General features: G+C 34.1%; 1 protein-coding gene across 2 annotated transcripts; it reads right to left on the minus strand.

Moving 5' to 3' along the window:
• Positions 1-983: 983 nt before the first annotated feature.
• Positions 984-15,702, minus strand: atxn7l3a (ataxin 7 like 3a). 2 transcript variants are annotated; one of them, XM_056453319.1, is made up of 13 exons: positions 15,475-15,702; positions 14,734-14,847; positions 12,459-12,591; positions 12,206-12,377; positions 10,551-10,648; positions 10,407-10,429; positions 10,276-10,321; positions 10,150-10,187; positions 9,723-9,791; positions 7,573-7,616; positions 4,521-4,592; positions 2,546-2,682; positions 984-2,467 (listed from the first exon to the last, which is right to left on the minus strand). In XM_056453319.1, the coding sequence occupies exons 2-13, from the start codon at positions 14,782-14,784 to the stop codon at positions 2,232-2,234; spliced, it is 1,119 nt and encodes a 372-aa protein (XP_056309294.1). In that variant the 5' UTR covers positions 14,785-14,847; positions 15,475-15,702; the 3' UTR covers positions 984-2,231. The 2 variants fall into 2 exon arrangements, with proteins under 2 accessions (XP_056309294.1, XP_056309295.1); XM_056453320.1 differs by lacking the exon at positions 4,521-4,592.
• Between the last annotated feature and the right edge of the window lie 860 nt (positions 15,703-16,562).

The raw sequence follows: 16,562 nt of genomic DNA on the forward strand, positions 1-16,562 counted from the left end.
GTGATTATTAACTCCAAATAATAAAAAGATCACAACTTATAATCAGATTCAGTCTGAATTTAAGGTGTTATTAGACATTAAATTAGGAATCACCGAAGTTTAATAACAGCTTTTTTTAGTCTTCATCATGAGTTTAGTTACATTAACCAATAGTGTGCGTGTTCGTTATCACCATATAATCAGCAATTTATCACAATGAAAAAAATTGATACGATCATTAACCTGCGTCCATACTAGGGGAAAATATAATGGAAGTCAATGGTTTCCAACATTCTTCAACAGGTTCGATATCACTTGAGGTTCAATAAATATCAGACTTTACATTTTTGGGTGAACTAACCTTTTACTGTTCACGCGTCACAACACCAATATCTTCTCATGAGGACAGTAATGAGTTTAAAGCATGATGCACACACAGATGTGATGTACTGGTTAGTCAATATTGAGGCATCCTTTTTTTCCTCCCTCTCTCTCTCTCGCCAGTTACATTGAAATCTATTTATTTCCAATTTTTTTTACATGGCACTCTGGTTCAGCACATCTGCTTCTAGTTATAAGAGTTTTATACTTGATAAATTTTACATGCAACCATTAAACAGTATCAGGACTGGAATAAAGGAAAGACTCACTGTATTGATAGGCATTAATACATGACAACGATAACACAGCTAAGAATTTTGTGTCCTGTGTAAAAATCTGTATATATGCAATGTATTTACTGTAGATAAATCAAGACGTGTGTGGGAACCATAAAGCATTGGATACGGTGGTTCTTGTTTGAATGGGTTGCACTTTTCTTGCTCTATTGTCAGAAATTGAATATGGTTTTAAGGAGAAACTACCTATTCTCATGTTTGCTTTAACAGACAACTAGCACCTCTTTAACGCTTTGTTTTTGCTTAAGAATAAAATAGCTCATATCAAAATATGCTCAGCAAGTGTCTTTCAAATATGAGCTAACAAATGAGAGAGGAAATGGTGAATTAATTTAAAGTGAATATTTACTTCGACCATTACAGAGACACTACAGTGCATTGAGAGACAGCAAGAAGTCGGGGTCACAGACGAAACATCCACTCACAGCACTGACGGTTTCTGTGTGCATTGTACCAATTCTCTCCATTCACACCAAGCTCAAGTCATTTCAAATTCCAAACTTCACAAACAATTGAATAACATTTTCACTAAAAAGACAAGGCGTCCATAAGGGCTGGATTTGATCCATTTTAAGTGCATTTTCAATTCCTATTCGCATGTCTGAGAAGACTTTAACAAACTATATTTAATACAAAACCATCTATCGTTAAATAGTAAGTGCTCTGAAGATCAACAAACTCATAATCCGAGGAAATGCATCCACATATCATGATTAAAACAAACACTATTCACACAGCAGATCAAATAAATACAGGCAAAATATGTTAACCATGACGACAAACAAGAATAGCAAACTCCAAAACACACAAGGCTATCGATTGTGTATGCACAGATTTGGCAGAAAGCTGCTGGTGGCGCTAGCTAAGTCATTAAAGAGATCAATCAGCCACAAATGAAAAATCTCATCATTTACTCTCCCTCATGTGCTTTAAAAGCTTTATGAATTCAAAAGAAGATATTTTGAAGAATGCTGGAACCACTGATTTCCTTACTAGCATTCTTCAAAATATCTTGTGTAAACTCAAACAGGCTTTAAACATGTGAAATGACTGCAGAATTGTCATTTCGGGGTGATATGTCCCTTTAAGAGAGAGCAAGAGAGAGGATATTGTTTGGCATTAAAAGAGCAAAGCTGAGCCTATCAGGTTGCAGAAAGATTAGCAAGACAACATGAAGCAGAGACATCCTTTGAAAACCAGCAGAGAACACCGCACAGGTTAGCCGACTGAATTACATGAGCCACCAGGGACAAAATATTTGCAACAACCCATTCACATACAAACTGTCCAACTCACTCTCACACACACCACTGTAAACCCAAATCTCCTAAGAGCTGACAGTGAACTGCATAGTAAAATCAAAAGAAAGCTCGCTGCATCCACACATTAATATATATTCAAATAAACTCACTCACTGTGCAACACTGCTGTAACAAATGATCTCTTCATGCCTGAAAAGGTGTCCCAGTCTTTACACACACACACACACACGTCACGTTCATGTGCACTGAACCAAACACCAGATAAAAACTCAAGTCAGTCATGATTGGTAAATGTGTGTGAGATGCATGTGCCTTAGTTCAGGTCATCGTAGATGCTGGGCGCTGGAGGAACTGGCAGTTTTGGTCGCTTTTTCCGACTGGAGAGAGCCAGTGCATTCTGGGAGCTGCTACCACTGCTCCCGCCGCCAGCTATTCTGTCTCTCTCTCGCTCCTGTGCTTTATCCCTCTCTCCTGCGCCTCCAGCAGGAGTCAGAGAAAGCGTGCTGGGCTTCTTCTTCTTCGGTCTCTTGGATTCGGAGTTATTGGTGCCTGAGAACGAGACCATGTCATGACAAGCAGATACACGTGACGTCTTTATAAAAAAAAAAAGTCTTTCAGGAAACTCACTGGCTTTTGAAGAGGCTGAGTCTGATGGGGAGATATCAGAGGAAGCGTCCCAATGGAGACGGGACATGATGAGCTGGCCATCAGGGGGTTCATAGGCCTCGTTATCCAACATGGTGTCAGAGTCTGGTAGTGTCGACCTGTTAAACAGAAACAGGCTACATATGGTGCTCATCCAATACTGCATAGAGGAAGGAGAGATCCGCTCATTATCAAAGAGCTGCGCTGGATTATCCCCAAATGCAAAGTTTATTTCAGGAAACCAGTGGAATTTGATACGTTTCTTGTGATACTTCACACATTCACATATGTAAACAAATCCTGAACAGAGCAGTACCATAGACATTATTATAGGTGGTGGCTGTGTTGAAACAATGGACCAAAAGCAGACCATGCTTTTATTATAATGTCTATGGGCAGTATGTCAGATGCATGGGCACGCAGCAAGCAGCAGCAGCTGTGCCAGTCACTGAATTCAGCAAATCTGAAGCTCAAATGACAGCAATCTGTATTTAGCTTTGAGAGGTGGTTCAGAGTTACCATACAAAGCGCTTTTGCGGATGCGAAAAGTAAAAAAAAAAAATTAAGCCCAGTTCGAGTTTTTTTTAATGATGGACGAAACATTTCGAAAATTTCAAATTCAGTGTGCAATATCCTTTACTAATTACACTACTCTTAACTCTTAGCTTACTCAAATATGAGCAAAGAGTTTTGATGATTTTTTCTATTTAAAGCTCAAAACTTCCATGTATTTACATCTGACAGAAAATGAAAAGTTGCTATTTTCTAGGCTGACATGGCTAGGAACTATATTATCATCCCAGTGTAATAATCGAGGAACTTTGCTGCAGCAGGCACAATGATATTACTCTAGGGAAGTTGTAAATATTTGCCTATATATGTCAATATTCTAAACGCCACATACAGAAACATACACCATGTTGCTAAGAGATAAAAACATTGCTGCCTTCTACTGCAAACTGTACATTAGGTACTACATTTGGTTTAAGGTTTTTTTTATATAAATAAAATTGTGTAGTAAGAAAAACATTGAGACATATTATGTCCGGCAATCTTATACCATCTTAACAGTTTTTAAAAGTTACACACATCAGTGGGAGAGGTAGATTCACCAGGTACTTTTCGCCAGCTCTAATAAATGCTATGAATTCAGACATTATTTGACTCACTATACAGTATTAAAGCAGGCATATTTAACAGGGTGTTTGGTCAAAATTGTTTGATATCCTCCAAGTCTGTACATTATGCAATGTTTTATGAAATCTACTCAACATCTGCAGACTATCTGTGATGTTCTGCAACTAACAGTGACTACGTTTACATGGACATCAGCTATCAAATTAAGAAAAAAAAGCTCTGCATTTCACGATTTGAGTGTCTGTGGTCCTTCACTGACTCAAAGTTGCAGAGAATAGTGTCAAACAGCTGTGTGTGTATAGACTATCCTGTTGCAAAATGCAAGGCACAATGGTAATGGTTTGATCTCGGTGTTTACATGTCAGCACTGCACTTAAATAATGTAACTAAAATTGGCATACGCCACCATGTAAACACACTCACTGACTGCATACTGAAGTACAAATCTGAGGGGATAAGTTCTGTATTCCAGGCTTTAATGAATGAGCTAATGCTAACAGTGATCTTATTAGAAAGTATGGAAATGATCAAACACCAAGGGTAATAAATGCTTGTTAATTTGCATTAACTAATGTTAAAATATATACACACACGCACAAAAAAAAAACTAGAAGCAGCTAACTAAGCAGTATGGTGTACCTCAGCTCTCAATACTCGAGAGTATTCATTTTCATTTCATGCATTCATTTTCACTATTTGTTTTGGTTGCTGCTTCAAATGATCAAAAGCTTGATGAAGGAGAGGAACAGGGAGAGATGTAAGGAAAAGAAAGCACATGGATTCTTTTCGGATAGGTTTGGGGAGAAGGGGTGAAACTCACGCGGACAGCCCAAGGAGGAAGACTCTGACTGCCCTCCTCTGTTCGTCCGTGTGCTGGGGACACCGCTGGGACCTGCCAGGACACAACGTGGCATTACGCACTGCACCAGAGACAGTGATGAGCGAGAGACTCGGTGAACACCAGCAGCAGGGTTTGAAGGGGTTAGACATTAGCAATCAGGGAAAGGGGGTTCAGTGCTAGCTGATGTTCAAAAAGTGTCTTGCTTTGTAAAAACAGGCAGTGCTTTGAAACAACCAATCCAAATTGGGAAATTATGGATTACTCCTTATGTCCAATTGGAATGTAGGCAGATTATTTCAATTGAACATTTTTAACAGGCCAAATGGAGAAGCCAAACTGAAATGCACCCACCAATCAAAAAGCAAAGTGGTTTGTATGGAGTTGCCAGTTGTGTTCCGTAAAATCAGTCCCAACATAACATGATCATTTCCATTTGCCCAAATGAAAAAGATCATGTGCTCACACATCACATGCACAATCACCACCTCTACAGCAGCTCACACGCTTTTACAAATACACATCTGTATCGCTAGCAGAGTCATTAAAAATAAACTATATCCTTGATCACATAACACAAGCTTTATTACACAGTACACACTGTAAAAAATGCTGGGTTGGGATGACATGAAGGAATTAAGTTAACCTATTTGTTTTTAGAAAATGAAGTGGATCAAACAAACCAATTAAGTTGTCCCCTTAAAAACGTTATTTTAAATAAATACTTCAAACAAACAGTAAAAGTCATGTTTTTGAGTGTAGAAACAGCTCACTAATAAAATCATTTTATTCATCATCACACTAATCAAATAAATATCCATTTTTTAAATCAAGCAAAGAGTGCTCAGGGGTAGCGTAATTAATGTATCGGTGCTCTTTGAGTAAGGGATTCATCAGAATAAACAGCAAAAGAATATGTTATAAAACACTTATTTTTTTATTTTCATTTTTCTATCTTAATGCTGTGTTGATCTGACCTTGTGTTCAATATATTATTTTAGTATTGTTCAGATATTCTAATGAGTCACGAGACCATAGTGTTCAAAAGAAACTGATCTCTGTTACACTGATGAAGGCTTTGCTGAAGTGTTTGCCGAAACGTGTAGGTGCGGTTTTAAAGAATAGACATGTCATTAATGACTTTTTAACATGCATTTTTTTTCTTCACATTTTCCAAGTGCCTTGGGCTTTATTTTGCTTTAAATATCAATTTTTATTTATCTCGGTCATCAGTTATAAATGTATTCTGTAACACTTTATTTTGATGGTACTTCGCAAGTACATGTCAACTTACACTAACCCTAACCTAACAGTCTACTTATTATCTAATGAGAGTTAGTTGACATGTAGATGCAATGTAACTTAAATTTAACAAACAGACCATCAAAAATAAAGTGTGACCATGTATTCTTCCTTTTTTTGTTTATAACTTCTGTACAGTGCATGAACTATGATAAATCTGCATCTATTTGTTGCTTAATGAAGAGTTAAATAGTTCAGACTTAAAGTGCAAAGCTGTGTTAGATCAGTAGTTACACACTGTGTTACAAAAAACTTAATTAACATTTTCCATATTTAGTGATTCACAAGCGTTTCCATTTATTTACGGTTGTGATTTGCATTTTGGCACCTTGATCTCTGTTCTGTTGACTTTTGATGCTAAAAATACAGTTCTACAGTTTACTAAAATGTCAATAAAAGTCACTTTGATAGTGTAATATAATATAATGTATAAGAAATAATATCTAGTGAAATAAGTCTGTAAAATAACAGAAAGGCAGCCTTTCCACAGGTTAGTTGTAAGCTAATGTAATGTTAATAGCATAATGCTAATCTTGCATTCATGCTACAAAACAAATGATCATAATAAATATATTAATGCATTTCAAATAAATAAAATATGAATTGAAGTTTACTTTAAACTTATTATAAATATATATTTATAATGTTCAATTATAATTATTAAAATATAGATTTTTGTGTCAAATAATTTTGGGGCTAAAAAGTATCCGTTCAGGCACCGGTACTGTTTTAAAAGTATCGATTTAGCAGCGGTATCGAAATAACCCCAAATGATACCCAACCCTAGTCAACAATAACCCTGAATCCACATTACAAATCCTGCGCTGTGACTATTGCGAATGCACATACTGCAATATATCGATGCGGAAACGATATATTGTGCAGCCCTACTTTAAACCATGAAAAGTGTCAATAAAAGTCACATTTTCACACTTTTCAAGGTTAAAAGTTGTTGAAAGAAAGATCAAAGTCCCATAATGCATTAATAAACAGGGAAAAATAATAACACGAATCACAAAATACAGAAAACTGCTAATTTACTGATATTTTATAGATTCAAAAAGAGGAGGGCAAACCAAAATGAACACCAGTGGCTCCTGGTAATAGCCTGAGGTCATCTGAAGCCAAACAATCAAGTTTGTGCAAGACACTGAACAATATTACCTTTAAACCCCAGTCCTGGCAAACGGTCCGGAGCATGTTCATGGCAGCCTGAAGAACAAGCAGCACCATTTTGACTAACAAAACAACTCATCCACCCATCACTGCTGTAATCAGGGTTTCTTGCACAGACTGATTGTTTCATAAGACCTCAATATGTTATCTGGTGCCACTGTTTTAATATCTTTTTGCTTGTACACATTTCTTACACTCAAATATAGTTTTAGTTCAAATTAATGTTTTACTAAGAAAAAAATGGATGGCCGGAAGGTAATTAAATCTTCTTAAAAATTAAATTTAAATGGAGGTAAGTGAAGAACTCTTCTTCTTAGACTGGTTTGACAGATGTAGAAGTTATTAGCCCTCATAGTTTTTGGCTGCTGTGGGAAGAAATACTTTTTGCTGGCATAGAACAGTCAACAAACTAGGTGACTGCATTTTTTCAGTGAATAAGGCAATGGAAAGAAGCTCTAAATATGAGTGTGTTGAGAGTACCACAGTGTGCATTTACACAAATAGAATCACAGATGTTTAAGAGCTGTTAGTTCACTAGTATGGACTGAAATCTTACCGAGTGCACATCTTCTTTGTATGCTCTGACACAACCCCGCATTGCTGAGGAAAGAGAGAGAGAGTGTGTTAGCAAGAAGGAAACTTGGGTGGATATCAATAGCTCAATTTAATACTTTCATTATTATTATAACTTTACAATAAATTGTCTGCTAAAATAGACATGTAAATGTCTATAAAATGTAAATAGGCTCTTAAAATACATTCAATTCATCTTTATTTCTCTAGCGCTTTTACAATGTAGATCGTGTCAAAGCAGCTTAACATAGAAGTTCTAGTAAATTGAAACAGTTCAGCGTGGTTTAATTTTCACTAATGAAAGTCCAAACACTGAAGAGCAAATCCATCGATGTGCAGCTCTACAAGTCCCAAACCAAGCAAGCCAGTGACGAGGAACAAACTTCACCAACTGAAGTGAAGGAATAAACCTAGAGAGCAACCAGGCTTTTACAGCTGGGTCCACTGAAAAATTACACTACGTTAATGGCAGTGTTAACAGTTACACTATGTTAAAGGATCATCTTTAATGCAGGTATATAATAAAGGTATATATATTCTTAAAATCAATTAGAATTAAGATTAGAGTTTAGCCTCATGTAAAGACATTAGAGAAAATGTTCAATGTTTTTTAGTTTATGACTGTAAATGGAAGGGGATTTTTTGATGATTATATTACATTTACTAGATAAAATAATTAATAAATCCTAATTGCTGCTTTTGTGTTAAGCTGTGATTTTAAGAAAATGCTTTTTAAATTACAAGACTTTTGGTTGTAATGTATTTAATGAATAAGCAACTGATGCACCTTAGAGCTTTTTTGTTGGCATTTATTATTATAATTTTTATGTAAAAAAATGCATTACTTATATTTTTTACACATTTTTTATACAACAATTTATAATAAACAAATTTTTTCTTAAATCATGAGTAAAATATCATCGAAGAATTTCAGATTTCTAAAATCTTCAGTCAAGGGAAGATGTTTTGAACAAAGTGTCCAAAGACTCTCCAAGGTTTAGAGCTGGTGAACTGTAGAAATTAATTGCATTAATTGCAAAATTCCTTTGAAAAATAAATATTTCTTGAAACCTTTCCAATTAACTTGTCGTGATGAAGCTTGCTGTTAGATCATTTTTTGTTTTTTTCCCTCTCTGCTGTCGCCACTGGCTTGCATGGTTCGGGATCTGTAGAGCTGCGCATCGTTGGATTTGCCCTTCAATATTTGGACTCTCAGTAGTGATTATTAAACCACACTGAACTGAGCTAAACTGAACTGAACTTAAACACTACAAACTGAACTACACTGTTCCTATTTACTATGACCTTTTATGTGAAGCTGCTTTGACACAATCTACATTGTAAAAGCGCTATACAAATAAAGGTGAATTGAATTGAAATATTTCATCTGCTCTCATTCAATAACAGCATATTCAGCTCTGTCCTACATTATTTCCTTATGGATGTTCAGAAAAGACAGATAAAACGGTCAAATCAAACTAAGATTTCTTTTAGTTTTTTTGTCATCAAATACACCATGGGTTTGCAGCACACAGACATAAAAACATAGCGCAGGATCTATATTGTTATGGGTCTGTTTTTCTGCCAAAGGTCCAAGACATCTTGAGATATGTGAAATTATGGATTCTGTCAAATATTAAGAGAAAAATCCTAATCAGAATGCTGCTGCTTGAGATAATATTATAGGCCATAGTTGGACGCTGACAATGACCCAAAGCAAACGTTGAAATCAATACAAAAATGGGTCACTGAGCACAAAAGTACAGTTCTGCCATGGCCAGCCCAGTCCACATGAACAATGCTGAAAATCAACTACTGTGTTGAACTGATGCAGAGTTTATCAACAACAATTTGGAGGATCTGAAAATGATCTATTTCCATGATTTACCAGCCTCATCTGGCACTATAACCAGACTTGTTATCTGTTCAAATGAATGGGTGCAAAAAATATTGAGTGAAAGAAATAATTCTGACCAAAAACATTTCATCATGAGATTTAATTCAATTATTTATTTTATTTAGTGAATTTTTAAATAAAAGATTTGTAAAATTGCTTGCTTATATTTGTCAGAGGTTCTTATAATTCTGATTAAGACTGTATATAGACATCAAGATGTATAAAAGGCTGCTTACTGTAGTCAGAATAGATCGCAGTTCCTCAGGTCCCAGTGTCTCGTAGCTTATGCCAGAGCTGTAGTTATACTGCATGAGTGAGGGAGTGAAACAATACTGCAGGAATTATTGCAAAACTGAAGAGATTAAGTAATAGTTTAGCCAAAAATGAAAAATGACCCCCTCAGCTGGTTCCAAACCATTATGAGATTCATTTTCAGTAAATAGAAGATATTTTGAAAAATGTTATAATCCAGCAGCTACTGATTTCCATAGTAGAGAATAAAGATAGAAGTCAATGGCTACTGATTTCCAACATTCATCAGAATATCTTCTTGTGTTCAACAAAAGAAAGAAACTCAAACAGGGTTTTAAAAGGTGAAGGCTGAGTAAGTGATGATAGTTGACATTTTTGGGTGAACTACTATAATTTAGCTGATCATCTCACCTTGTACATATCTGGATTTACACTGCCGCTGAGCTCTCCTGCAGTAAGACAACACACAAACACACTCACAAGAGTTCAAGTGAAGCGTAGAACATTAAAGAGGATGAACTACATTCATTTACTCACCATTCTTGTGCTTCAGGGATTTGGATCTCCTGGGAGAGTTTGGATTCTGGGACGCAAAAGATTAATTGTAATTTTAATTACGAATATTTGGCTTCCGTTTTCAACAGGTTCAAGTCTCAGAAGTATTATACCTTTTCTGACTTCCTCTTCTTGGCTGTGTAAACAAGAGGTTTATGAACTATTATCAATGCATATTGAAATCAAGGCAATATAGTGTTCAGCTAAAAAAATTTGTAAATGGTTCAAAGCAAGTTTTTATAGAGGTAAGAGCTCACCTTTCTTCTCTGAGCCATAGGACCAGTCGTTGTCATTGATATCATCATTGTCTTCCTGATCGCTTTCTGACTTGCTTGTGTTGTTACTGCTGGCTATTCTATAGAAACCACAGAAAAAATGGCCTTCTATGGGGGTTTTTATTTGTTTGTTTTAACCAAATTAAAAAGATTCTCACAGTACATAACAACAGATTTAATATAAAATGACATGTTTTAAAGTGTGCAAAAATATCAGCATACAGATTTGTGAGGACATTAAGGTGATTTAATATAGAGAAAAAAAAAGTCTGGGTGAAAAAAACTAAAAAGTAAACAAAACCAAAACACAAGTCTTCAACAATAGATTAATATATTTAGAATAATAGAATAATATATTTTTTATATAAAATAATATATATATATATATATATATATATATATATATATATATATATATATATATATATATATATATATATATATATATATATATATATATATATATATATATATATATATTTTTACATAAAAAATGAATAGAATGTAAAAATTAAATAGGATCTGCAGTTTACTACAGTGAGTTTACTACGTTTCTATGTGGGATTCTTTTTTTAAAAGTGTAATGAATGCATATGACTTTTATTAATTTGAACTTTTACTAAATATTTGAAATGCTAGTGATAGTAAGATGGTTGAACATAGGGCTGGGTAATTAATCGAAATCTACATTCAGAAACTATAAATCGATCAAATTTTTCTAGGTTGATTTTTTTCAAATACTTTCCCTACTGCATGTGGAGTCACGTGACGCCACTCTGTTAGCCACATCTGATTTCTGGTAAAGTAGGATGGAGTCTTGCTTTGCACTACATTGATGATGATTGGATGCCTTGAGATAACATCTTTTCCATTACATTGAGGTTATTATTTACATTAAAATATTTGTTTACAGAATATGCAAGAAATGCACTGTTTAAAATATTATTTACAGGATATACAAGAGTTATTTTATTTTATAACAGATACTGCTTATTTTCGACTTTATTTTCTAATTTATTTTGGTTCCAATAGTGCAAGTTATTTATTAGTTTGTTTTAGGCAATGTGTGTTTTAATTTCAGCTGTTCAAAATGTTGATGTTCAATAAATAATCATAGGTAGTAGATAGAGTGTGTTTCCTTCAATTATTATTTTAAAATGAAGTACTGCACCCTTCATTCAGAAATCTCTCTTTTATAAATTATGAGCATTTTACTGTACAAAACCTGTCAGTGAACTATGAGGGCAAAAAAATTAAATAAATAAATAAAATTATCCTTCATTAATGTTAATCGAGTTACAATGTTCAATTAAACAAGATTTTGGTTTTAGGCCAAGTCTTCCAGCCCTAGTTGAACAGGTGAGGTAGTCTTTATGCAGTTAATGCAATTAACCTACATAAGAAAGATGCCCATTCGACACCAATCCAAAATAATTTTGTATGTTTTGTTTGCAGGATGTTACTTGCATAAAATAAGTCACATTCCATTTCAGATAATAATAATTAAAAAAAACATGATTTATATTACAGCAATGTTTGGTCAACTATATGAATATTGTTTGTATAAGAAAAAGCTAAATCTCTTTTAAAGGAAATGAATTCTAATGCTAAATGTTGCGACACCAAAGTGAGCTGACCTGCGGTTGGCTATTCGGCTGCTGTTGCGGCCCATGCCGAGACACTTCTCCAGATGAGGAGCGAAGCGAGAGGCTGCAATGCTCCGGCTGCAGTTGGGACAAACACACTCCTTATTCTTCCACTGGTTGTACACCTGCCCGAAGATGTCTACACCTGGCTGGTCCACTATTTCTACACCAGAGAGAGAAGTATGTCAAACTAAAGCTTGTAACCCTGGTTTTAGAAAATAAATTGTCATTTTTTTGTACTCACCAAAATCCTTCATACTTTCTTGGTCCGTTTCATCCAGGAAGAAGTAGCCCTGTTTGACAGCCCTGTGCACCTCAAAGCACAGCCCTAAACAGGCATCTTCCACTAGGTCAGAGTACACGTCATGAGCCAAGGCCTACAAACACAAATAATTCATTAATAATATTAAATATATATATATATATATATATATACTTTCAGAAATAAAGGTACATGAGCTGTCACTGTTCCCTTTCAAAAGGTACATATTTGCACCTAAAAGATTTACACTAGTATTTTAAAATTACATATTAGTACCTAGACATTTCAAAGGATATATTGCACTGAAGTGCGTTTCTCAAACAACAACTACTCGTGGCTGAACTATCATAGTATGATGCATCGTTTGGAAAAAGAATGATGAACTGGCGAGTGTTTCCCAAAACCGTAGTTGCTCTGTCGCAGATCCATCGTTTTAACCACATTAGTTATAATGTAAACTACTTCTTTAGAAAAAAAAACCCATAATTTTTTGTGCAAATTACATTGTTTTACATGCACACGCATTAAATAAATAATAAAATATATATATATATATATATATATATATGTATATATGTATATGTATATATGTATATATGTATATATGTATATGTATATATGTATATATATATATACATATATACATATATACATATATATATATACATATATATATATATATATATATATATATATATATATATATATATATATATATATATATATATATGTATGTATGTATATATGTATGTTAGTTTTGGTAAAAACATGCACTCGTTTTCCATAATAACTGAAATATATGTAAATGATACATATAGGACCTATATGTTTCCTTTACAAATAGTAATGAGAATACTCCATATAAAATCACTTAGCTAACACGTATTCTAATCTTATATAAATCATTAATAGTTGTAGGCCTAATTTACAGTAGGCTATTTATTAAGAAATGAAAAACACCCTGCTTACTAATAATAATAATCATTATAATTATTATTATTAAGTAGGGCATTGTTTATTTATTTTATTTTTTTGAAATGTCTACTTTTACAATTTGACACATTCAAGTCACTGCAGACAAGTTCTAAGCAACAGGCCCATGTCATATACAGTAGAGACACTTAATAAATAACCTACTATAAATAAAAACATTAACGTATGTCATATTATTGCTTTCACAAGCTTTAAAGATGTAACGTAAATTCTGCTTTTAAATAATAGGTCACCTATAGCTTTAGTCATGAGCCATGGCTGTACTTAAAATGGCATAAATGTTTTCAAAGTGCACTACAAAGGAAACACAATTGTCACTATGAAGATTGCTAAAATTAAAACAAGCAGGTTTTAATAATTGCTAATATTTTTTACTAAAAATACTTGGAAAGAAAATTACACATAAGAGAGATGACTTTAATGCTTTTTTTTAATCATTCCAAGTTTAAATGTTAGAATGTTCTAAATGAATAGGGTTTAGGGAGGATAACTGGGAATAGAACATAACCACGAACTTTGCTTCTAACTGCAGCTCAATAGGTTGTGTAGGTGTGAAAACGCTTCGTTGTAATGTAATGTTCGTTGGAGTGATGAATTTGGGAAATGCCAAGTCAATGAACTATGTTCGTAACAACTGAACTTGTGACCTTAGTTAGCTAACGATGGTTTTCTGAAACGCACCCCTGTACTAATATGTACATCTAAAGTATCAATATAGACTCAATGTTTAGCTTTAGAAACCGCTTGTGTGCCTTTATTTCTGACCATGTAAAATGGGCATATACAAAATAAGTCAAGTCATGTGGGGTTTTATTGTCATTCTGCTACATGTTTGGACATACAGTGGAAAGAAATTGCTACTATTACTACTACTAACATAATGGAGCAGTAATCGAACAAAAAAAAGTTGACTATACACAACTGAAAACTATACAAGCAAATAAAATACAGTGTTGTGCAAGATATTCTTTAAGAAAAAGGTTTTATAATTTTTTTTTTAAGTATTGCAACATGATTTCTTGAATTCACAATTAAACGTTTGATTTTTTTATTCAGTACTTGTAACAGAGTTTAGGAAAGTAAAAGTCTTATATTTGTACTAAGATTTGGAAAATAAAAATCTTATGTCGGTAATAAAATTTTGAGTGTACCCTGTGAATGTTAGTAGTAAATCTGTATAAAAGCCCTACTTTAGCATATTTAAACTGTTTTTAATTATATATTATATTATTATACTATATTATCTGTAATCATTTACCAGTACCTCTAGCTTGGTGTTATCCAGGCCTGACAGAGACATATCCTCCATTTTCATTTGCAGCAACTATGGTAGGGGAGCTGTCATTGTTGACAACAGGAGGAGGAGGAGTGGAAAACACTGAAAAACACAAACAAAAACCCATTACATCACGGTCAAATGCAGGCTACATCGTTGTCAAATTAAAACTTCGTCGTTTAGCGCCAAAGACGAAACATGCGTAACGTTAGCTAAAATCATAGGCTAATGAGCATTGTAATACACTATACACACAGACTGTTAAATTATTGGTTAGAAATTAAAGTCCCTATCTAAAACGCACACCCATTTTCTAGACCACTTTATCCTTATCAGTAGATGTCCGTCGTGTTTATATATTCAAAAGCTTGTTCAACATGCTCACGTTGAAATATAACGTTAGGCTATAACGGGATTAGGGTGAATATAAGCGTGTATAGCGATTATCAATTTTAACAGAGGGCAAATTAAACAAATGAAGATCTGGAATTAATAACCATCGCGTATTAAATTTAATAAAACTGTCGAACACATGTAAACACCAACAATGTCAACATAATGTTGGTTGACAGGTATGACTACAGCACAGCCATGACTGACTAAACATGAGTTTCCGTTTGGGCGGGTTTTAATAACATTGTTTCAAAACTGCAGTGAAATGTAGTAACGCAACAAAGTAACCGACACCGCGCTCATAGAAACGCATTTGTTTAATTTGTGTCGACTTACCAAGACTGAACAGCCCCAGTCGTGCCTCATTCACAAACCCGCCGTTCCTCTGGTTGACGACGACAGAGAACAAACCTAGTCAAAACGTACATATGAAGGTAACGGAAACGTTATTTAACAAATAAGGTTAGGCGTCTGGCTGAATGGGTCGCACGAATAAAAAATGATGTTTGGAAATAAAACAACGCTGCCATTTTGGCTCCTGTCAGACATCACTAGTCTATTGCAGATCTAACGTGAACCATCGATTAATTTTGCCTTGAACTCGTTCCCATGCACACGGTCCACACTCACATAGGTACACATGTAGCTCACAGATAAATGGAAATCTATTAAAATAAAAAGAATGAAGGAAGGAACGAAGAATTACTACCAAAAAAAAAAAAAAAAAAAAAAAACTGAATGGATGAACAGACGGAACAAAAAAAAAGGCACTGCAAAAACAACCAAAAGACCAATACAACAACACAAATTACAACAAATGATTGATAGAAAAAAGAAAAATACAAGCCTATAACATAATGAACGATAAATCAACAGAAAATGAACAACACTGGAATGAAGGAATGAATTATAGAACAAATCGACAGACAAACACAAACAACATTACAAACAAAATTACAAACAGACCAAACAAATGGAAACTAATACCAAGACAGAAAGAATGAATGATAGAAAGAACAAATAGACAACACTGACTAAACAATGGAACCTAAAGGCGTGAACGGCGACCAAATATTTCTAATATGTATTATTTCCCCTAAAAGAGATCACCTTTTCGACTGTTTTAAAGTCATTTAAAGTATGTCTGTTTGAAATAATGGTTTACGCTACACAGCATTGTTGGTTTACAAAAAAAAATCCTGTTGCACTACTACACTTGATTCATATAGTGTGGTTCAGCCAAGGTGCCATTTAAGATAGAACCGCCACTGGTTATTTTGATTATGTTTTTAAATAAATTGGTCTTACACTTCATATTTTTTCTGATTTTCATAGCTTATGTATTAATTCTGGTACCATAAACCGACATATCAACCATTTGGTAGAGGTTGATATTTTAGAAATTATGAGATGTGTTGGAAAAC

The sequence above is a fragment of the Danio aesculapii genome, chromosome 3 (genome assembly GCF_903798145.1).
Source record: "Danio aesculapii chromosome 3, fDanAes4.1, whole genome shotgun sequence".
In the NCBI taxonomy this organism is placed as follows: Eukaryota; Metazoa; Chordata; class Actinopteri; order Cypriniformes; family Danionidae; genus Danio; species Danio aesculapii.